The following is a 24,377-nucleotide window of genomic DNA, read 5'->3' as shown; positions in this document are numbered from 1 at the left end:
GCACTCTCGGACTGAGCCCGCACGTTTGTGCTGGGCTGCACGTGGGGCTCTGACGCAAAAGAGAAAGCTTTGGTATCGCCGGAGTACAGGAACCAACTCAATCTAGTCAAAAAAAAACCAAAACAACCCAAACATCTCAAACCTTAAACCTCAGTTTTCCTTGTATGTTGCAATACAACAGATAAGAAAAAAAATTTAGTTAGTATGAGGATAATAAATTGTTGAAGGGAGGCTTACTAAAGGAAAGACTTGATGGGCATCTAGTTTTGAAAAGCTCAATAAATCCATGCGTTTAGTTTTCAAATAGAGCACTTAAAGCTTGATTTATTCATCTTTTTGGGTACTAAAATGATGCTTTATACTTAGTTTTTGCTGATACTGTTTGTATGGCAAAAGAAAGTGATGACAGGGCTTTCAAATAGGATACAGGTACTATGGAGCAATAGCAGGTAATGAAGGAAAATTGACTCGCCCCCTTCCAATAATCAGTAACAGCTTGAGAGGAGTGCAGTCTCTATCCAAAGATGCTGCTCATTCAGTTGCCAGCCCTTAAATGAGAGTAAGGAGGGGTGGATCCTGGCTGGCCCTTTTGGTCGCTCAGGTGCACTGATTGCACCTGAGCTCCCTGGGTTAAGCCACATCATCTAATCTGCTGCTCAACCATTGGTTCAGGCTGTGACCTGGGAATTCCACCACACTGCTGAAGATGAAGTTAATAAAGTTCCTACTAAGAGTCAATATTAGAATGTCACTATCAGAAAACGCTGCTACAGGCTCTGCACTTTCTATAGATCCAGAAATGGATGTTGGCTTACAGTAATTGCCAGATAGGTATGATCAAGGAAATGAACACATTTCAATTTCTAATCGGAGTTCATTGGTGGTTTTTTAAACACCCGTGCTTCAGCTGTTAAACACTAACTTCTTTCTAGGAACGTGAATGCTGTTGCTAATTGTTTCTGAAAGTGAAATCAAACACCTCCAAATCAATATATACCAGCTTCTGGAAGAATCGATATCCTGTCCAAATTGTTAAGATTTTGTATTGACTGTTCAGGCTCCCAACTGTTCCCATCTGTAATAGTTTATAGATCCTGCTAAGCTTGATGGAACAGAGTAGATGCTATCAAGAGCAGCTTCCTTTATCTAATCTTTTTGGATGTTGAAAACAACAGTACTAGTGACCTTGAAGGCAAAGAAGAGTAATACCATAGCTGCTAATAGTAGTGAAATTTAAAGTGGTATACTGATTCAGCTGTTGCCTTGCCCTCTGGATCCAGGAGCTATTAGAAGGTCAGCTACTTTTATTTTTGCATTGTTTTTAAGACTTGAATAAAGTCTTCAAGTGATTTTGTACACAAGGGCTTTGATGCTGTCTGTTCTTTGGTGCTAGTGACATTATACTTTTTTCAAGCACTTTTTCTGCCATCACTCTCCTTTTCTGTAGGCTAGTCACATTCTTGCCTGTTTTAGTGCAGAATGCCCAGCTCCTGCAAGATCCCTTTCTCTTTTTCAGCAACTCACTGCTAAACCAACCTTGTCCAAATGCATGTTGTTAATCTCATCTCAGCATTACTAGGATTGACCTTATATAGCAATGAACAGAACAAGTATTGTAAATATAGCTTGAAGAAATGATTTAGTAAGTCTTCAGAGTGAGTGTCAGAAAAGTTAGCTGTTAGTGCTTCAGAAAAATTTGTTTTATTTTAGAACAAGGGGTTATGTTTGACAGAACTTCAGACAGTTATGGGAAAGCTAACATTTATCTTTCTCCGTTAGGATCTCAGTATTGTGAGAAGAAGCCAGGTATATGTCTAGAGCAACTGATTTGTTATACACTAAAATTCCCATTGTGATCCATAGGACATTTAAAATTAGCAGCACATTATTTCCCTCAATTTCCTCTAAGGTGTTATTAAACAGAGCTGCATTAATAAGTATTAATCTATAGGGCAGCAGATGAGACAAAGAATTGATTCTTCAACAAGAAAACTGAATTTCTCTTCTCTTCTGTTTGCAGAGATTTGAACCCTTATATTTCTGGGACAAGAAAAACTTGAAACTGGGAGAAACACTATGAGGTTTCTCTGTATTTCACTTACTTTAACAGTGATTTGCTGGCTAGCTGAAGGTACCTTGTCAAAAACAGACGCTAAGAAAGCTGCTACAAAAAAACTGGAAGAAAAGGTAAGCTAAATAATCAAAACACTCATCTTATTTAACATGTGCAGTGATATAACTCAACTTTGAGGGATGGTAAGGCTATTCTCATTCTTTAGAAAATAAAAATAGTGTTGGAATCAACTGTACATTTCTGTGGAAGCTTATTCTCAAATGAAACTATGTGAAATTGTCCTTTCATTCATCTTTTTCTGAGTGTCATAAATGCTTCACTCCTTTAACCAATACAATGTAGACTTCTGGAGCTTTCAGCTCCAATGTAGGCTGCATAAGATTGCTGTAGAAGTAAGAACTTTTTGTCCCCTATTGCATGTAAAAGAGGCATACCTCCATCCTTGTGCTGGGAATTAAGGGAGCAATAGTATTGGCCAAGAGCACTGTGTCACTGTGTCATTTACAGGTGGGGGAGATATTCTCAGCATTGCCAATGGGACAACTGTGTTGTGAAACAGCTTGCAAGCCAGCGTTTTCTTTGAAGGCAGAAGTCATTCAGAGTCCCATAGTAATTTGAGAAGATGATTCAACATGCTGAAGTCTGATATTAAACATGCAGTTCAGCAGTTTAAAACTTCTCGCAGAACTGCTTTTTATATTATGAACGTATCAGTCATCAGGTGTGGTGAATGATGTTTTTTAATCTTATCACTTGATTATTCTTTTCCTTGCAATCAAAGTAAGATTACTGATGGTGACAAATTGTTTCCCAGCTCTTTTTAAATTTTCTTTTAAAATCAAACAATTTCATATGATTTTAAAAGAGCACTTGGAGTTCAGTGTTGTTGTTTTCTTTTTGAGGCCTGTTGCTTTTGAAAATAGCTGCTTATAAAAACTGTTGTCTTCCCCCAGACACTGCATTCTGATAAAAATGTGCAGGACCGGGGACTGGTAGTTACAGATCCAAAGGCAAAGGATATTATACTGGAACACAGAAGCTACTGCTCCAAGAAGACGAAAGAAAGACACTTCTCAGGAGATGTTCTGGGATATATTACTCCTGTGAGTAAATAAATCAAATAAAATCGGTGCTTTCAATGAATGTGCAGTGAACTGTTCTAATCTAGGCTCTTTCATCCCTGATATAAAAATGTTTTTATAGTATTTGGAACTTCCAGTCTGCAGTCAGATATTCAAGAGCTGCCTTCAGATTCAAGTTGTCTCAAACTCTTGTTCTCCCACTCATCTCTTGTAAGTTATCTAGGTCATACTGTTTTTCTCACCAGTAAAACAGTTGCTTTTTTTTTTTTTGTTTTTGTTCTTGAATGGGCCATGTAAAGTTGCACTAAATTCAGATAAGGAATAATACAAAGATACTTAGTAGTATGGAGCTACCAACATGAACCTTCTAAGTAAACAGTAAAAATTTTATACTGCTGTCAAACTGATATCTTGCTATGCAGTCTTACTGTTCAAAGCATCCTCATAAATAGTGAATGTTACTTTTGTTTAGAGAATGCTTGTTTTGTTTTTGCACTGCTCAGAACAGAAATAGGTTCCCCCTATGAACTTCTAGCTTTCTCAAGTTCTGTTGAACATAAATGCAGACCTTGTACATTCAAATCTCTACTAAAGCTAAATGCTAATTACTCCAGTTTAGATGAGTTTGCATAAACTGAAGGCTGACATTCATGTAGCTATGAGAGTGTTATAAGTGCTTTATTATTTAAATGAAAATAAAGCTGCAGAAGTTTTTCTGAAACTAACAGAGATCTAACAAGTGGTTACATTTGTGGTAAAGAGCTCTCACAGATCAAAAACAAAGTGGTCCGTATGTCTTGCTTGTCATCTCTCACTTTTTTTTTTTTAATCTCCTTTCTTTTGCTAGTGGAACAGCCATGGCTATGACATTGCTAAAATATTTGGAAATAAATTCACACTAATCTCACCAGTCTGGCTACAAGTGAGAAGGAGAGGGAAGGAGCAATTCCAGTTCACTGGGCTCCATGATATAGATAAAGGTTTGATTTCCTTTTTATTTGAATATGGATTACAAATAGGATCACTGTTCTTGTTGCGAACTGATGGATTTTATACACGCAATTATACATGCATGTTTTTCACGCTACCTCTCATTGCCACTAGTTTTAGACAGTTTTTTACACAGTGAACTTTTCTCATTTGCTTCCACGTTGTTACTGTGCAGATAGTAATATGCAGATAAATAGAAAGAGAGCAACCTATCTACAAAGCCCCCTTTAAAGGAAGAGACAAAGAATTTCTACAGACAGAAATAGCCCTTTGTGTTTGCACAGTTCAGTTATTTATCTGTTTTCATTCCTTCTGCCCTTGCAAAAAAAGCCCATACAAATAAACTGAAAACCCTGGTGAGTGAGTTTGTTCTGGGATGAAAATTGAATTTAATCTGAAGAGAATTTTCTCCACTGTCACAGAACTTGCAGCAGATTCAGAATTCATATAGTATGCTCTTAATAAATAATTAGTTTAGTTTTGAACTTGATTGAAACGTGCCAGTAAAATACCATTTTTAAGAGCTCCAAAGATTGTTTTTACTATGTTAATGCCTACTAACATTAATTCAAATGCAGTAACTACTTAGAGGGAGTGGATGGGACACTAAGAAGTACCATCTGAATTTTAAAAACCAGTCAGATTTAAAAACCCAGCTAACTTAAAAAAGAAACAAAAAACAATCGGACTACACAACTGCTGTTCTCAGTAAGTAGTGAGATGTTTTCCATGATGAAACAGAACTATAAGCAGCAAGGAGGGAGGGGCTGGGAAAGGACTCTTACAAGACTGTTGTAAACATTAGTTATGATATGGTGGAAACAAATAGCTTCGATTTTTGTGTATCAGAGCCTGTTTCCCCCGCATTGCTAATGAGCTAGTAGTCTGTAATAGAATGGCTGATATAATTAAACTTTCCTACATTAGTTGAAGAATGCTTCAAAATATGTTGTCCTTGTCAATATATTTACGTTTTAAGAGCTGTTTTCTTGGTACTGTTTGACAGGCTGGATGAAAAATGTCCGAAAAAACTCCAAAAACATCAAAATAGGTGAGCCTATGTTTTAGACTGGGCCTTCTTTGGAAGCGTACTCTGTATTTAATATGATGTGCTTACCTGGGGAATGATCTTCAAACTTGTTGCTCAGGGATTCCACTCTTTTTATAAGGGGGGAAAGGAATCTAAATCTGAGTCAGTCCTCAGTGTTTTCCTGTACTGCTTGCTTCTGTCCTTGAAGCAGAGATCTCAAGAGGCGTGCAACAGTGTGTCTGCAGAGAAAGAGGCAAACATTGTTACAGTGTAACACTGCTAAACACCTTACTTTTGTCTGTAACAAGAATAAGTCAAGGCTGTGAAACTAGTAAAACTCTTGCTTCACGAGGTGGTATGGGAATGTGAAACAGGTAGACAAATTGAATGCTCATTGATCTATTTGAAATATTTAATGTCTTAAAAGTATTGCTGGTGAAGGGGAGAAAGGGGGGTGAAAAGTACCCTCAAGCACCTGTTATTTTTCCAAAATTAAGATTTGTTGTAGGCTCTTGAAAGGAGCAAAAGACTAAATATGAGGCTCCGTCTATTATGCAACTACATTAGAGTTGGAGGTGAACTTTTCTACCTTTCTATTCTTGTGATAGAAGAGAGGCACAACTTACAGAAGGATTGCAGTTTCATTTTGGTGTTTTAAGACCTTCCTAAGTAGAACTTCAATTGTCAATTAGATGCATATTTTCTTAAAACTAGTGTTATGGTTTTGTTAATTTGGTTGGTGTTGGTATTCCACATCAGAACACCATGCCTAATAATGGGAGTAAAGGGGACAAGTTTTTTTCTATGGACTGCCTTAAATGGACATGTGGGGATGGGCACCGGAAGGGAAGTGAGGAAGGGGACGGGGTTGCTGGACCGGCTCCCTGCGAGGAGACAACGTGGTCAGAGCTTCCTGCCTTCCACAGCTCCATCGGTGAGATTGGGGACTTGGTATTCTCTTTGTTGAAACTCTCTTGTTGTTTAGCGTTATTAGGTTATTAAACTGCCGTTCGTTCTCAGATCACCTTTTTTCTCCTTCATTTTTTGTTAGACCTAATCGCAATCTCCCTTCCCTTCCCCTCTCCCTAAACGCATGTGGCCGTGCCGGGCCACGCGTGCCGTACAGTGCCGATAGAGAAAGGGGGGGGCTTTTGTTCTTGCTGCCCCGGGTTTGTGCCCACTGTCCCGGAGTGAGCTCTAGAGAGAACTCCGTGACAACTAGTATCAATTAGCTAGTAATTAATTAATGTTTGAGTTATCATAAAGCAAAGAATGTTCTATGGCGTCAACTTTTCTGTGCTGATAAAATTAGAGTAAAAAAACACAACAATCCAAGCTATGAGATACGTTGTTTGGTGATTCATCTGCTGGTGTCTTCTGTAGAATTATACTTCTATTTTGTTTTTGCAGAAATATTGCAACATAGATAATAATTATTTACACTTTCTAATTTGCTTTGTAGTGCCTAGAATTTTGTTTGATGGCTGGACTTACCATGACTTTGAGAGTCTTTTTGGCAGTGAAGATGAGATAGAAGAGCTTTCCCAGAGTATGGTTCTGCTAGCCAAGGTAAAAAGACTTCAACAATACTTTTAAAACATTGTGAGGTGATTTCTGGTTCCTTTTATAAAATATATTTTCTCATTTCCAGTTTTCATCCTACAGAATAAATTTCTATTCGAAATATGAATGAGGTGTGAATCTCACTTGTATATTCTGGAATGTGTCTGATTCCTGTATATATAAAATATAGCAGTACTTAAGTACAGTTAACTGAAAGCCTCAAGTGAGACTACATAGGTCTGATTATCCTAAACCTGTTATCATTGGCAGTTGCACACTTCTGCCTGTTTTAAATTCTAATTGATAAAAACCATTCCAGCCAGCTGATGTGCAGAATCAAAGCAGTAATAGATAGCTAATAACCTTCTCATGGAGGTCTCCTAGCGAGCAGAGTGATTTCTTTGATTTCTATTAGGAAAAAATAAAAACAAAACAGCAAAACAGCTAGTAACCTTTTTTGGGGGGGATGGGGGGGCTGCAAAACAATCTTGGGTACAATGAGAGCTGTTTTCTGTATGACACAAATATGTTCCGGCTTCAATGGACTAGGCATAAAGAGTCACTCTTAATATCAAGAATAGCTTGCCAGATATCATTTACTGCATAATTTTGCTCAGGTCTGATAAAACAGTTAAGAGTCCAGGGTGAGAAAAAAAAAAGGCGGGGGGTTTCCTTTAAGGAATGGCTTAATGCTTTGGAACAATGCTTCTAGGACTGGACAGACTGCACCCTAGAGACATCCAAATTAGTGGCTGTTTTGTGAAAACCTGCCTAATTACTGTCAGAATAAGAATACTCTCCCTTGCTGTAGGATGTAAATAAATCTGCACTCTGGAGGAAGATGGATGAAGAGGAGAACTGAATGCTTTCTTAAAATTTGTAACTGCCACATCAATTTTAGCTCCTCTCTAACAATTAACCTCTTAAGGAAAGGGTGTTGAAGTCCAGCAATACCCTTGATCGCAGTAAACAAGTTTTCATAAGAGAGATTAATTTTGGAAATGTTTGGAATAATGACTTTTCCAGTTTAGTATTTACATCTTTAGAGTCAATAGCCTGTGACTTTTTTCCCAATATACATGTAAATGTGTTTCAAATGATTTGCTTAACAACCATTTTTTTGTTAATGGCTGCATTTTTCCCCAATCTGATACGGGTTTATCCTGTGAGAGTAGGAGTCAGTCATGCATAACTAATAGAGATTTTCAACTTTTGCATGTTAGTTAAATAATTTGTGCTTCACTTTGACTTCTTCATGAAATGATGCATTTAAGATGAAACTGCTGTAAGAATATGAAGTGTGCTCAATCTGTATTACTGCTAGAACAGCTAAAGTAATTGTGTGCTTCAATATTGTATTATCTCTGCAAGCATAATGAATAAGCATGGTGATGAAGTGTATATTGTTGTCAATTCCTTTTTTTAGAATGAAAATTTTGATGGCTTTGTAGTTGAAGTTTGGAGTCAGCTGGGAAATCAAAAGCAAAAGTAAGTATAAATTTTTAGGATGCAATTACTAAAAATTGCCTCTTTTACACTATCTTTTTAAAGTTTAATTAGCCCATGTTGACTTACTTTGTCATTTTCTATAATGAAGTACACCTAACCCTAGGTCAACTCAAGGTTGTTTCACTTGTCTTAAAACTATCCTACATGAATTCAAAGGTTATGTATTAAATTTCATAGTATAATTAGCAGACCACTTTACCCTTTTAAATTTTAGCCATGCAAGATGTTGCTGTTGAAGAAGGATGAAGAGAGTACCTCAACTGTGTGTACTCAGGTGCACATTAGTCTTTATTGTAATTCTGATTCATATTTGTTACTGGATAAATAGCACTGACTTTGAGTTAATTAGGAAATCTTCCTGGACTTTATATTAATATCCTTTATATGTGCTGAAATTAGAATGAAAATCTGCAACCTGAAGCAAACCTACAGAGACACTGGTTTCCAGTTTTTGCAAGCACAACATTTTTAGAACTCCAGAGTAGTCGATCTACCTTTTGGTAACTACTATGAAGTTTCACAGAGACTGAACTTACTTCATTTGTAAAAACTAAAGAGTTTACCTGTATTAAGCTGTTTCCTGATATGTTCTAATCTATTTTCCTTGAGCATAAGCCCCTTGGCTACCTCAATGCTTTGGACAGAGTATAGGCAAAGCAAATTCTGAACTTCAGGAGAAAAAGGCAGAATGTGTGAGGAAATGACTGATTCAGTGCAACATTCTGAAAATTTTGTATTATTTGCCTCAGGAAATTCAGGCATCCATTCCCTAAAACATGGACCTCTTATCATCTCTGTATTGCTTAAAACATCTTGGGGAAAAGAACTTAAAAGAGATTTCTACAGAATACAGACTTTGTTATGACAGACTTTTACCTTTCTGAAAGGATCCTCCAGGTTATTCTGTTTAGGGCAAAGGATACTGGCTGATGGTATGTTGTAGTTATTTCCTGAACAGCGTATGCTGTTAAGGGACTCCTATTATTCCCCTATAAAATCAATACTTGAGGAACAAAAGAATGAAACTGCTGAATATTTGTAGCCTTGTAAGAGGCTCCACCATTTACAGTGGAATGCGTGAACTTTAAATGAGATGCTCTTGCTTAAAATTAGGTAATTTGCAGGGTTGTTCTTGATGACTGATCTCTGTATGGAGCTTTAGATCTATTGCTGTCTCTTATTATGGCAGTCAACAAAATGATCTGAGTAAACAGTAACTGCAAGCCAGAAGTTGGGTAGAGAGGTCAGTTTATCTACAGTTATTTACTAAAACTGATGTTTTCCTATAGGTTAACCTACCTTTAAGTCAGACTGCATTACTGTAATTTGAAGGCTCACTGAAAGCCAACATAAGCAAGATAACAGCAAGTACTGTATTGTTAATGGCAAACAAGTATACAGTGTATTTCCTTTTAACTCTGGGTTGAGTTTATGTTCCAGCAGTGCTTGTCCCATCTCCTGTAATAAAAGATAGCCCTTCTAGGGAAGGTACTGCCATGCAGTTGCTCTAGCCTTCACAGCCAGAATGCTACTTAAGCAAAGTATAGAGGTACTGCTTACTACATATTAAATGTCTTTTCACTTATTGCTAAACAGGAATGGGAAGAGAAAGTGATTCTCAATGAGTAGAACATTAACTGCCTCATGTTGTGAGTCAGTAATGTGATATTAGACGCGGCTGCCAGCAAGAAAGACTTTGAGATTATCCTAACCATAAATCTGAAAGTAGATGTTTGGCAGAAAAAAACTGAGTATAAACAAGGGTTCTGTACTATCATTTTTTTCTTATGTCTCATCAACACCAGTTTTGATTTAAGTGCTTAGCTGTAAACCCACCTGTGTGTTACCCATCACTGCCATAGATATGGTTGAGGTGATTAAGATGCAGAATGTCTCTGGGAAGCCAAGCAGCAACAAGCATTCTGAGTAAGACTAATCAAAGCTGAGTGCTAAAGTGAAGCTACACTTGCACATGGAATACAGTTATTTGTTAAAGCACATCATTATATTAAAAGTTTGTTTTTTGATGCTTTTAAATGATCAGTGCTTTCACTTTGATAAACTAGTCAGTTTGTTACTTAATTGTTCTGTAATTTGATTGTTTGGAAGTCCAGCATCACAGGAAATTTCCCTTTTGCTTATTTTTTGAGCCAGCAGGCGCTTTGAACATCTGTTAAGTGGCAGAACTTGCATCTTGGCAAGCCTGCCTTTTTACTGCACCGTGAGTGCTTTTACTTTGAGATCTGTTAATTTTCCTTTGAATAGCAGAGTAGAATTAGTCCTGATAAATCGGGAATCATGGACTACCCATCCTTTGCTTTGCACATCCCTGCTAGGAAAAGGGTAGAGCCATGACCTCTTCAGCCCACAGAGTGGCAGTATTGCAACATGGTTTGTACATGACCCGTGTCTGTTTTTCCAAAGCAACAACCATCAGTAGTAAAGCATATTCTTAACAGTAGAAAAGCTGGGGGCAATTGACAGGAGTGTATCAACACAGATAACGCTTTAACCTTCAAACATGTAAAGCCTTGATAGAATAGCAATTGTGTGTGTTCCATATGAGGTATTGATACTAACTGTTAGGTACATAGTATAGACTTCCCCAAATCAGATCAGTGTTACTATGAGATACTATTTTATATTTTTAATTTTTCTCCTTTCCCTTTTGATAGCTGAACCTGAACTTTAGTGGGACTCAAGAAGCCTGATAACATCCTTATAACATTTACTCTACCCATTGCACCTCTATATAACTAAGTAACAGTGCTAGCACTGTGTAAGGTTTCTGTAACCTGCAAGGTCTCTCACGAGCATCCTTGAGAATCTGTAATTGCTGAGAATTTTTAAGAACAGGCAAATTTATATACTTTCAGCTCTTTGCATGTTTCTAGAAAGATGTTGCTTTTTTTTTTTTTTTTAAATTCGCACTTCAGCATCAGAAACAGATGAAAATTCCTCCTGCAAGGAATAAGTAGTTGTATAAAGAGAGCTTTCAGTTTCCTGTTTATCCTAGCTGGTATTCCAGAAGCAGTGAAATCATGTGGTCTGAGGCTTACTGTGTATCTTCTGTTTACGTATTCTTAAGCAGAGCTAACCCAATCCTTGTTTTCAAGAGTAAAAACTTAAAGGGGTTAGGATTGCTTCTTTTCCTGCTCCATAATGCTCAGCAGAAGTCTTAAATTATACTTGTCCTTCATGCTGTTTTCTTTTACATAACATTTATTTGTTAATTTACAGCATAAACTCTGTGGAAGAGAACTATGTGCCTAAACATGGTTCCCTGACTTTATGTTAAAGAATGTAATCAACTTAATTTATGGCTGTATGCTTAGGGTATGATGGCCCTGAATGCCTTGAAACTTACCCAACAATTCTGCTCACATGCTTTGTATACTCCTGGGTGTATAAAATGACATTAGATTCTCGTATTCAGATGCTGAATTACCACCTATTCTGTCTGAAGAACCTGAGTAGGTATAGATCTCTGCTGCAGGAGCCTGACATTGATCAGGCTCATGTAAATGCCCAGTACAGATGCTTTGAAGTACCCCCTATACGTACTACTTTTCTGTGGTTTGTGAGAATAGAAGCTCCTAATTGCCAATAGAAGTAAAGACAAATTTGTGAGATAAGAGACTGAATCTAACTGATTCTCTTTTCTCTCATGCTGACAATCATTGCAATGAAAAAGTACTCAGCTTCATGTCTTTGATTCTAACATGTAGGAAATTAGTTTCTAAACAAAAACTTAAATTAGCTGAGATGTTCTATGTGAATAATACCTCAATTATAATATATTTTACTGTCCCTTCACAGTTCAAACCTGCTTCTTAATTAAATACATTTTTTTAAAATCTAAAACCTAATTGACTGAATGTACGACAGAATATTCCAAGTTATTTAAACTGTGGCATTTCAGGTTAGAAATGCACATGGTGGAGATTCTGAACTAAACAGGAGAACTTCTGCTTTCTCAGTTTTAATGATAAGGGCCAGACAGGACAATGTCTCTATTGCTAATAATATGTATGGGCTTATTTTTATTTCCCTAGGCACCTCAGTCACGCTATGGGCACATTCATGCCTTTTTCACCAGAATCTGGTAGTATACACGAAGGTGTACATGTTATTTTGCTTTGTCTGGAATTAGCTGACAGATGGCACTGCCATCACACAGGATCAACCTAAAAAACACAATTTTTTTTCTACCCACTACATGCTGCAGGCACTTGGCATCATGCAGAAGATGACCTTCAGACATCTTATTAATGTTGGTAGGAGTATAGGAGCAAAAACCTCTTCTGGCACTTCTATCCTTCATGTTAGTCCCTGAAAAATTAATCTATTAATCAAAGATTTGCCATAATTCACTCCAGTTTTCTGGTATTAACTAAGCAGTGAAATGGTACAAAAGAGCAATTTCTTCTTGAAGTAGACAGCTTTATTCTGTCCAATTTTCTTGACAAGGCATAAATTTCAGGGAGCACTGGCTATTAACTTATAAAAGAAAGTGGCAGAAGTTGGAAAGTTGTAGAGTTCTGAAGGGTCACGTAACTGAAGAGAAGAACGTAGCATATATTCTGCAAGGCCTTTCAGACAGCTTGACAGCACACTTTTATGTACCAAAGTAAACTCTTATAAGATGTCCCAAACACAATAGACCAACAGCATTGGAAAAGTGAGTTCTGAAAAAATAACTCTCTCAAAACTTGGGTGAGAGAAATTTGAATTCTTTGTAAGGGACAAAATACTTTGAAATTAGGAACATGAAAAAAATAAAAACACCTCCAACAAAAGCAAACAAACTAGTTTTACAAAAAGTAGTGATAATAGAAGGCCTGATTGCGTAGGATTGAAGTAGACCTTAATTAGCTCAAAATGGTCTAAAAAGCTGCCAATATCTTAGTTACTACTATGAAACTAAACTTGACAAGGGTGAAGTCTCTGGTAAATATTTAATGTGGGCTTTTCAGAAAGACTTGATTCTATTCCTAATTATTCATACCTCATTAGAATTTTTAAAATATCAATAGTCCTTTCAAAATTATCAGTGACAACACAGGAAAAAAATTGTGTTAGCACACTGGAAAGCACTGCTGGGGCACAGTAAAGTTTTAATTTGCAGCTCACAATCGATGAGCATTCTGTTATTGCTGCTTGGGGGAGGAGGCAAGAGTGCACGTTTGGTCTATATAATCTATCTTGCCTGACAAATAGAAGTTAGCCAAAGAGAAGTCTACAGCCGTAACCATTAATCCCGTCTGATCTGCAGTAAAGATCTCAGGGCTGAGACTGGGCTTGACAGGTTAGTGAGTGGATGTTCACCTAGGTTTCTTGAGTAATAATCTGCCAGTTACCCTGCCATGCTTTTGCTTCCTGACCTGGTCAAGGCTATATTGTTTATATTTGTTAGGGGAAGAGAGCATGGAAGCTATTTGGATTGGGTTTGTTTTCCAGTTAGAGCGTGCTTTGTGCTTTCTACAAAATAAAGACAGCATTCAGACTTTCTGTTGGTCCTATATCAGGCCACAAATCTCTGTCCTTCATTTACAGTTGCAGGACTGCTATATGATAGGGTTGCCTACACTGTAGGCCTTTCCAATTTAGTAAGAAATTATTCTGTGCAGTTCAGAGGTCATACAACTTAACAAAGGCATTCAGACAGAGAAGAGATATCCTACTGATGAAGAGTGCAGGATAATCTCAATAACAGAGGAACTGATTTCAATCAAATTTATTTTATGTAATTTCTGACATCTAATGAAGTATAATTAGTTAAAAGGCCACTTAGCCATTAGACAAAAATCTGTAAGAAAAAGGTCTTAGCTAGTTTTAATACTGATTATAGTTTTTGGTAAGACTAGGTCATGTGGAGGTTGTGATGCATATGCTGGGAGTCAAAAAGTGCCTGTTTAGCATAGCGTTGTAACTTTTTGAATGCTTTCTCTGGAGAAGAATCCTTCTCTGCTTAATTGGTTTGTCTGAATAGCTACACTCTTAATGTGGAATCTATATGGTAAAGAATGGAACAGAAAGCTGTTACTTTTCAGTAGAAAAATAGGAGAAGTACATGCTGCAGGTGGACTAAATGCCAATTCCCATAACCTTGTGTGTCTCCACTGCATGAGAGGTGTTTGGCACAGCCAACTCTCAAGATTGTAACCACAAAAAACTAACTGTATTGGGAAAGTGATAAAAGTTTTTGTTGTCAGGATCTAAGAGGAATGTTTTTTTTAGAGCCCTTACAATTTCATCTGACATTAAACAGTTACAGTGGAAATAGAACTTCTTAATTACTCTTGAATAGCATCTACATTGTGAAAGTCAGGCATCTTCACCATGATAGATGATTAAATGGAAGATCAGTCATTTTAGAACAGTATCTCCAGGATGGGACTGCCTTGATGGGACACTACAGTACTGGAAGTAGGTTTTGAAAGTTCTGGTCTAATCCAGTTTGATAAGCAGAGAAAACAGCTTATATGATCTCCTGCGTATAATCTGCTCTAACACTTACTATCTGCTGGAATGGATTGTGAAGTTGCTTTTTTCTCAATTCAAGCTTATATATAGCTTTGAACAGATCTAGAATTCACTGCTGAAATCCTGTCTGCATTTTTAGATCTCTGCTGGCAGGTAACTATAGAAGTTGATATTCTGAAGAATCAAATGACTCAAAGGCACTCAGGATGGCCTTATTTATGGCATGAATTGGAGTTCTCAGATATAAGTAACTGTTAAATTTTCCTGTATTTCTAGACTTGCTATTAACAACATCTTTTGAAAGAGAGCTCAAAATAGATTATATGAAGAAAACTTTAGAGCTTATTTTCCTATTGAAATTAGGATGTGGAAATCAGCTTTTGAGAAAAATCTTTAAATAATGCATACAGGAGATGATACTTCCAGATATTTAACTTCAAAATAAATGCCTGGAAGTACCATAGTAAAGTGTTGGGAAACAAATATATTAAGAAAACACTTGAAACCACAACAGAAATGTTTCTAAAATCAGGCCTCATAAGTACACCTTGAAGACTGCACATCTTGTTGGGAAAACCTCTTTATGAATGCTCAGATTTCCTGTTGTAGCATGATGTTAACTTGAACCTATTCAACAGTTGCTTATTTCAGAGCAGTGTTTGGTTCTTCCACTGATTCATCCTTTTCACTGATTAAGACTCTAAGGAGTAGCCTACTCTGATAACATATTTTTACATGCAATGAATAATTGGATTAAAATCAAACATTCTATCCCTAAGGTGATCACTGGTTACAATAAAACTGTCTCCAACAGTTCAGTTTTTAGTCTCATAAGGAGGTAAATCTTTGATTAGTCTGCCTAAGTTTCTTTTTTTTTTTTCTTTTTTTTCTTTTTTTTTTTTTTTAAATAAAAGCTAGAATCATCCACTAGAAACTGTGTTTGGACCTCACACACTGCATCTTTTCAATAATTTCTGCTGTTACTTGTTAGCTTGCTTTTGTCAACCAGTAACACTAGTTTTCTGTCTGTCCTTATGATAGTATGTTTGTATTTCAGGGAGTTGATACACTTGCTCATTCACCTTTCTGAAGCTCTTCATGAAGCACAACTAAAACTCATACTTGTCATACCTCCAGCAGTTGCAGCAGGGTGAGTATTCCTAAGCATACAGCAAATTTCAGACAACAAATACTTTGATATTTGATACACAGTAAATTGAAAGCTCTATTTGTAGCTGTGCTACTTGAGTAAGAAACTGTTTGAGTTTGATCACTTGATTCATGTTGCACTGTATAGTCTTAGTGGTATGTGAGCATAAATAGGTTGTAACATTTTAAATCAGAGTAATTTGCAGGGGGACTTCCTATTATGGTGTTAACCCATAATGTCTGGTGAGAACTTCCAAGAGAATAAGAACAATGCAATTGTGGAGTTCAATGACTTGTTGCCAAGAAGTGAAAAGAATAGTCATAAAAGTAGCTTATAAAAAAGGCTTTCTGAGCCTCTGGGCACAATTTCATCTATGATAGATAATACTTATTTTTTAAGCAAGTAAGGCAGAGCTCTTTTTCTATAATACAGTTGAATATTTTCTAAAATTATTTAGTTTGACTTGGAAGTTCACACGTACAGAAAATGAATTTAGCAATTCTAAATATTATCTTCTTACTAATTATTGTGTTTATTTGTGCAATGATTTGTATCCAATAGGTGTGCCAGTGGATATGGATATGCTCTTCTAGTGCATTAAAAGTGTTCAGTTCATAGCTTTCAGTGGCTATAGCAGAGATATTTACTTTTTAAGTTTAGATTTGTTGGCAGGAAAATAAAAGCAAAAAACAGGAACAGCAAAACCAAAACATCTGGAAAATGAGAATATAATTTCAATATATGTGAAGGAATTTAGATCCTCCTTATATTTCTACACTTTTAAGAAAAGATGCTGCATTGTCTTCCAGAGACATATAGTAAAGCTGTGGGTTTTTTTTTCCCCTAGTAGTACTATTTCTGGGAAGCCATTGGAAATGCATATTTCTGTATTTTAGGAGATGTACATCTCACCCTTCCAGGTTTCACGTAATCATTCAGTGATTATATCTGTGTAAGAGTGAGCAGATGGAAGTGAGGCCATGTAGGTGGAAGGTGACTCATGATGTCAGCAGAGTGACGAAACCACAGTGCTATAGTTTCAAATTGAAGTACAGGCTATGCTAATATTATAAAGATTTTTCAGCAGGATGTTGAACTGCTATGAGAACTACTAGGTAACATTTGTTCACATTTGGATACCTTCTCTTATTAAAAAGAATACATGGCACCCTTGCATTGTGAGCATGGTTTTATGTTGCCCTATTATATAGAAGTGTTTATGGTATACAGAAGCATTACAAGACATACTGCAAGGAATGCATCATTTCATAGATAACTGCAATAATATGGGTACTGTACTCCAGTCTCGTTTCATTGTTGCTGAAACGTATTGGTCCCTGTAAGAGTATCTCTCATAGCATGGATCAGCCAAGCGTAGAAGTTAAGTGTATGTTGTCCTCTCAACTCAGAATAAGAAGCACCAAATCCCTATTAGTTTTTTAAGTCTGGCTTTTTCATTGTTGAAGGTGAGTTTTGTTATATACTTCAGTGACAAAGTATAACCTGTTATATAGTCTTACATACATGGAACAGCCTTCAGAGAGTAGTTCAGAGTGCTGCAAGGGGTTCTGCTAACTGTAGAATAGATGTCAGATAAGACATACATTGGTTCTATGTCACTGTTGTTTTCTGTCTCTGTTGGAACACTATCTCATTGTGTTTGTGCAATTATTGCTGATAATGGTAACTGGGAGAGATTGATAATATTTGCATAGACAGCAATAAGAGATTTTTCCCCAGCAACCTTGTACCTGCACATGAAAATCCAGTAATATGAATTCGTCTTTAATGGAGAGCCATTGTTAGGCAATTTTAGGTGAGTTATGAGACCACAAAAGAAAAATATTGGAATGTCTGATTTCTGATATTGTGAACCATGTGATTTCATGAACAGGCTCAGAGTCATACTGCTTTATGACAGCACAGTGTTGTGTTTTTTTTGTGTGTGTGTTTGTTTGGGGGGGGTGGTGGGGGGGGAAGGGGTGTTGGACAAGCATCTAAACTTCTTGTAGACTGTCTTAATCTTTCTGAGCATTTACTTCCAAGTTGCCAAAAGGGCTGAGAAAATGGAATGCCTGAACAAGCTTGGAAATGCCTTGGGTATTCTGCAGCTGGCCTTTTCTTTAAAGGTGTTTTATTGAGTTCTGTGGGGAGGACCCCTAGCACTGAGGGCAAACTAAGCATTTCTGCCCACCCACCCGGATCTGTGCAGAGCTTAAATGCTGCCTGCTGAAAAGAATTAGGCAGTGTATAGTCAGTGACTAAAGGTACCACATTGTTCTGAGATCAGTTCGCATTACCACATAACTCTGATGTTTCAGCTGTAGGTTAGGGGTGTAACCCCCTCTAAACCAATTCCTGTATATGGGATACGTGTTTCCTACCCACACAGGAAAGTAAGCTCAAATCTGATATCCACTTATTATTTCATTCTTCAGTAGCTAGATGAAATCTGATTGCAGATAATTGAGTTGGTTGTCTCAAAGTATGAGTCTGAGAATTTTTTAACATATTTTTCCACTATTGTATGGTACAAATGTTTTATACCTTTCAAATAAAGTTGCTGATTTTTTAATGTAAAATCCCTTTGCTTCCACACACTGCTACCTAGCAGTTTTTCAAGGGCAAAGAGGAATAAATGATCTGTTAAGACTATAGCAAAAGCAAACAAGATTAACTCCATGTGAACTGGTAAAGCAGTCAGTTAAGGTCCTCTGTTACTACCTCAATACTAGCGTTTATATTATATTGCATGAGACAGTCTTTAGAACAACACTTCATTTCTAGGGTACTATGGCATTAAGAGAGTAGATTCAAGTCTCTGAAAAGCACCAGATCCCATACACAGTATTTTACTACCTCCCCCTGCCCTGGACTTAATATGGCTTGTTCCCTACTCCTTTCTGTGCTTTGTATTTTCTCCAGCTTCCCTGCTCCAGAATATACACCCTATAATCCTTAGGTTGTTTGGTACACAGTAATACATGAAATCCTGTCATACACTAGATTCAATTCAGGCCAAGAAAAGTCCTAAAGCCACACTCTTGCTATATTAGTATTCACAGAATCACAGAATTGTAGAGGTTGGAAGGGACCTCTAGAGATCATCGAGTCCAACTCCCCGCCAAAGCAGATTCCCTACACCACGTTGCACAGGTAGGCGTCCAGGCGAGCTTTGAATAACTCCAGAGAAGGAGACTGTACCACCTCCCTGGGCAGCCTGTTCCATCACCCTCACCGTAAAGAAGTTCTTCTGCACATTTGTGCAGAACTTCCTATGCTCAAGTTTCATCCCATTACCCCTAGTACTGTCCCCACGCACTACTGAAAAGAGACCAGCCTTGCCACTATGACCTCCACACCTCAGGTATTTATGAACCTGGATTAAATCCTCTCTCAGCCTTCTTTTCTCAAGGCTAAACAGACCCAGTTCACTTAGTCTCTTCTTATAGGGGAGATGCTCCAGGCCCTTCACCGTTTACACAACTACAGCCCTGCATGTAGTATCCTTTCTCTTTATTGAATAATGTAAATTTGGAACCTCTTCTAGATAGCACAGTAGAACAAGGAAGCAGTAGAAATAGTAACATTTACATAATATGTTGAGGATATTAGAAAAGGGAGTTCTTGATCAGGATGAGGCATTACACATTGCAATTAATTAGAGCTTCCAGGCAGCTGTGCTGTTCCTTGCTATCTTAGTTTTTGTGTGGCTAGTAAAATGTGATCCTCAGGAAGGTGGGCTTTCTCTCTCAAGAAAAGATTGATAGGTCATTCAGGTTGCTTCATAATCCATAGTTTTGCTGTGAAAAATTTTTGCTATTGAGAAGTTCCTAGCAACTGAATAATAATTTTGGTTATTACACTATGAAGCACTAGCACAGGTCTCAGTAAAACCAAAGAGTGATATGCTCTGTAGTGAATCATTACACCACAATAACAACTTCAGTGCTTCTTTAGAAATGCAGACACAGAAACCAGATTCTGAAGAAACAAATCCCTGATCATGAGAACCTTCACAATGTTGCCAAACCATTTTTCTGGAACACTATGGGGTGGTGTAGCACAACAAAAAGCACAGCAACAGAGCAGCAAGGCCCTACACTACCACAGCAAGTAAGGATTTACTCAAAAGCAACAGCCATAGACACAGAAACAAAGGAAAGAAACTGCTTACCTTCAGAAGACATAAGGTGGGCAGGGATCTCCATCAAAATGCTCCTTACCTCCACTGCCAGCCCTTAAATGAGGTCTGGAAAGGGGTGGATCCTGGCTCCACTCCTTCCAGTCACTCAGGTGCATTACATACAGCTGAGCACCTTCCCATCAGGTGCTCAATCACTGCTTCAAGCCATGACGTAGCATTTCTGCTACAGGTGGTACACCTCAGTGTCATTTGAATGTTCAAGGTTAATAACTGAAATATTTGGAGATTCTACTGCCTTGGTTAAATAAAAAATAATGAGAAATAACAATCACTTGATCAGAAAAATGCATTTAAAATGCTAATGCATGTAGAGGTAAAATTCAAGTAACTGCTGTGAACAATATTCACTCCTTTTGGCATTTGGGAGCATGTGGAAACAGCACAAACATGAACATCAGCGCTCATTGTGACACCTATTACTATTACCAGATTCAGTCTCATACCCAGAATGACATAAGTCTGTTCTATTTAAATACAGTCACAGTCTAACTTTTGTAGATCATAAAACTGGAGTGGAAGCTGCTGTGAGCTCTCAGCATTCATATTTTGTTTTGGCCAAGCTTTTCTGTCAGTAACTGTATCTTTCCATGCTACTTAGCAGTCTAACATTGCTCTGAGGTTCGGACCTCCTGTTGCTATTGCCACTCCTGCAGCTGTGCTGAATATTGACAGGGTAGAGGGTTCACAGTTCCAAAACCTTTGTGAATTGGGATTCAGGGCTGCCCTGTTAGAGATGGGAAGAGCTGTCTATCAAAGGTGCAGTTTTTGACCTGGAACATATATTACACTCCTGCTCCTAGATGGCTTTGTTCTGTAAAGGGGTAGTAAAGTATTTCTGTTTCCCTGCGCTGAAAATTAACAACTGTGGATTATATGAGAGGATTGTAAGTTCTCATTCCTCTAAACAAATCAGTTTACTTCTTTATGTATTCCCAGTGTTTCTGGGATAAATAAACCTTTATGCAGAAAAATCACATAATTGTAGGAGCTGGAAGATTTCCAGAGATCATCAAGTCCAACTCCCCTGCAAAGCAGGCCCCCCACAGCAGGTTGCACAGGAAGGTGTCCAAGTGGGTCTTGGATATCTCCAGAGAAGGAGAATCCACAACCTCTCTGGGCAGCCTGTGCCAGCACTCTATTACCCTTACCATGAAGAAGTTCCTTTGCAGACTCATGCAGAACTTCCTATGTTCCAGTTTATGGCCATTTCCCCTTGTCCTGTCTCCACAGACTGCTGAAGAGAGAATAAACTAGTCATGTTCTGTTAGACTAATATTGTTATTCAGGGCATCTACCCTTGTCTTCCATTCCTGTCCTTGTACTGTGTTAACTAGAAGAAACACTTCAGCTTCTTAGGGAGACAGGAAGTCAAAAGTACATCCATCAGTTATAGCTATGTCCTAAAATACACACAATCCATGGTTGCATTAAACCTTATAAATATGTCACATCTGATGATAAATGTAAGAAGGATCTTGATATTTTTTTTCTGCCTTACTTTACTTTTTAAACAGTAGCTGTGCTTGGAAATCCTGATTCACAGGATAAGGCGGCTTCTACTGAAATGTGCTTCCCATTGTGTATTGAATATCTTATATTTTGTGTCTTGATTTGAATTTTAATACTTACACAGAGTTGAAGCATCCTTTAATGCATCTATATCCTTTATTTGTTGGAATCACTGTAGACTGTTAACCAAAAAGACAGCAAAAGGCATGGAAATAAGTACCATCGAGAATCAAATAATATCTCAGAGTTGAGCAGCTGGCAAAGGGCTGATAAAGGAGACGTGGAATATCCAACCAAGCTGGGATCCTAGGAGCTGAAATACTATTTCTTTTGTGTTCTACTCTGATTAAAATTTAAAGAGAGTGCATAGTTAAATGTAAGCAGTTTATTTAGGAATTTGTAATTTATACTCCTTTGATATGCATTAAGATCAAAGCAGACTCGCAGCAAACACTATCTGAAAAGACACACTTTTAAGAGCTAAAAATAGTGGTTTTCTTCAGGAAAAACTGTCTGGAAAATACATTGTTGTGTATGAGATCACTTGTATGGTGCAGGAAGGAAACATATTGGGTCATCTGTTTAAATTTTTGGATGCAGTTTTTGCATCAACATAAATTGGCTGAAGCTTGCTTGCATAACAAAGTATCCTATAAAGCCTTCGACTTTTGGTTTGCCTTTGAATTGTTTTGAACTAAAGGAAATCTTGCACATGAGGGGGAAAAAGAGCTGACATTTTATCTGTCTCTTTAGGTCATTTTAAAATGCATCTGTTTACAGCATTGTCCAGAGAAAGTTAAGCTAGTGTAAATAGTGAAGTGAGAATTCATGTAGAGGCTGATGGGGATGCAGAAATCCAACCAGCTTTGGTGTCACAGAGAACACACACAGAGCTACTTCAGCAGCAAACACAACCAGGGGGTTCACGTTTCCATCCACTGGATGCCCAGGAAGTGCATCATTTTTGCAAAAGAGAAAGCAGGAGCCAAACCTGTGATGGACAGCGTGTGTGTGTGTGTGTATTATGCTGCAGCTACCCTTGTGATGAGAGTCTTGTTGTGTGCCTCTGATAAAAGGTGCTAGGGCTGCTGTGTTATGTAAATTGTTGCTTGTGCAGACGGTTGGCTGAAGACTTCCAGCCTGTCTTTCAACAGATTGTCTCAAAACTTTAGTGTTACTGCTTTTAGCACACATAGATGTGGATGCACGTAGAAACTATATGAGCACTGTATTTAAAACAGCAGGGTGTGGGCACATACGTTTTACCCTTGATGACTGAATAATTGGTCATGAAGGGTAACTCTTAATTGTGCTGACTAATCCAGGCCTTAGTAAAATTCCTGGCTTAAAAAATTCTAAACGTGATATTATATAGGCTCTTATCTTATCACAGAATCATAGAATAGCCTGGGTTGAAAAGGGCCACAATGCTCATCTAGTTTCCACCCCCTTGCTGTGTACAGGGTCACCAGCCACCAGACCAGGCTGCCCAGAGCCACATCCAGCTTGGCCTTGAATGCCTCCAGGGATGGGGCATCCACAACCTCCTTGGGCAACCTGTTCCAGTGTGTCGACACCCTCTGAGTGAAAATAATATTGCAAGCCTCATCAAATATTGTAGCTGGGCAGGAAAAAGCTGCTTTTTATATTTTAGTGTGGTTTCTGGTTTGCTAGTGGTACTAATGCTTCCTTTTTCTGCCTCTATTTTTCTTTTTTTGGGGTAGTTTGTTTGCTGTGGTGTTGTTCTTTTGTTGTTTTGTTTCAGGTAGGGACCAGCGTTTTAAAAAGGCACATAAGTATCAGCTGGAGTTACATGTGTCATTAGAAGGAAAATATGAATGAGACTTGATATTTGGCTGCACCGGCTGCACCTGTCTTCTTAAGACTGTAAATGAAAGAGATTGAATTAATTTCTTTGTTTCTGTGTACTTTATAATACTTTAGGGATGCCTTTTCACAGGAAAAAAAAAAAAAAGAGAGGAAAAAAAAAAAGAGAGAGAGAGACTTTCAATTTGAATAACAACCTTTGCCTTTTGCAATTAGCTGAATTTAACCTGACTGGATGGTTGCATACTTTGTTCAGGTTCAGCAGCCCCTTCAGTAGCACTCCTTTTTTTGTTGCTGCACTGAGTAAAATCAGGCAAAAGGTCTGAAGATTCTCACACAGGATGTTGTCCTCACAGGGATTATGAAAGTAGATGTAACCAGCACATTTCTAGCATGTATGGTTTATTACAGACATAAGACACAGCATAACAGTGTTAAGGATCAGCTTTGTGGCTGTTAAGTCATTAAAAGCTGTTATTCCTTCTGAAAACTGTGTGAAATAACTCTATATCTACAGATTGTTGACTTTCCTTGGAGTTTTATTGTCTGATGAAGTAGAAGCCTGTGAACAAAGTGCCAATAAAAATAATACTGGCTGCATGACAAACTTCATAATACAATAAGACTGTGTTCTTTACTTGCATATAGATACTTAGGATAAGCAGTTTATGTCCTATGTGATGGATATCCTTTTACAAGTGCTGTCTTCAGGTTGCAACACATAGGCTACTCCTTGACTAGCAGATCATTCCTTCTCTTGAAGCTGTATAGAATCTCGAAGTGAGGAGTAAAATCTGAAGTAAATGCAAGAAATCCCTTGATTTGTTTGACATACTGCTGACAACTTTATTTTCAAGATCATGTTTAAGACAGTAAGAACTTGCTTCATCATGTCCCCAGGGTAGGACAGAGCTGCGTTTTTGCACCGGTCACTTTATTACTGTTAAGAG

At 37.7% G+C, this 24,377-nt stretch overlaps 1 protein-coding gene and 1 long non-coding RNA gene across 2 annotated transcripts in view; one reads left to right on the top strand and one right to left on the bottom strand.

Annotated features, from left to right (window-relative positions):
- Positions 1 to 24,377, top strand: part of CHID1 (chitinase domain containing 1) — a 90,659-nt gene that overhangs the window by 653 nt on the left and 65,629 nt on the right. Inside the window, exons 2-8 of the mRNA XM_015863751.2 lie at positions 2,021 to 2,187; positions 3,028 to 3,177; positions 4,004 to 4,136; positions 5,153 to 5,197; positions 6,639 to 6,745; positions 8,166 to 8,227; positions 15,792 to 15,884. Coding sequence (XP_015719237.1) covers positions 2,077 to 2,187; positions 3,028 to 3,177; positions 4,004 to 4,136; positions 5,153 to 5,197; positions 6,639 to 6,745; positions 8,166 to 8,227; positions 15,792 to 15,884 — 701 coding nt within the window. The 5' untranslated portion in view covers positions 2,021 to 2,076. The remainder of the gene's footprint in view (positions 1 to 2,020; positions 2,188 to 3,027; positions 3,178 to 4,003; positions 4,137 to 5,152; positions 5,198 to 6,638; positions 6,746 to 8,165; positions 8,228 to 15,791; positions 15,885 to 24,377) is intronic.
- LOC107314502 lies at positions 471 to 23,161 on the bottom strand. Its single transcript, XR_001555471.2, has 3 exons — positions 21,240 to 23,161; positions 5,264 to 5,415; positions 471 to 548 (listed from the first exon to the last, which is right to left on the bottom strand). It is a non-coding gene; the product is annotated as an uncharacterized LOC107314502 (long non-coding RNA).

The sequence above is a fragment of the Coturnix japonica genome, chromosome 5 (genome assembly GCF_001577835.2).
Source record: "Coturnix japonica isolate 7356 chromosome 5, Coturnix japonica 2.1, whole genome shotgun sequence".
NCBI lineage: Eukaryota > Metazoa > Chordata > Aves > Galliformes > Phasianidae > Coturnix > Coturnix japonica.
Note: the sequence above shows the minus strand (reverse complement) of the source record. Positions and strands in the feature narration are given on the sequence as shown.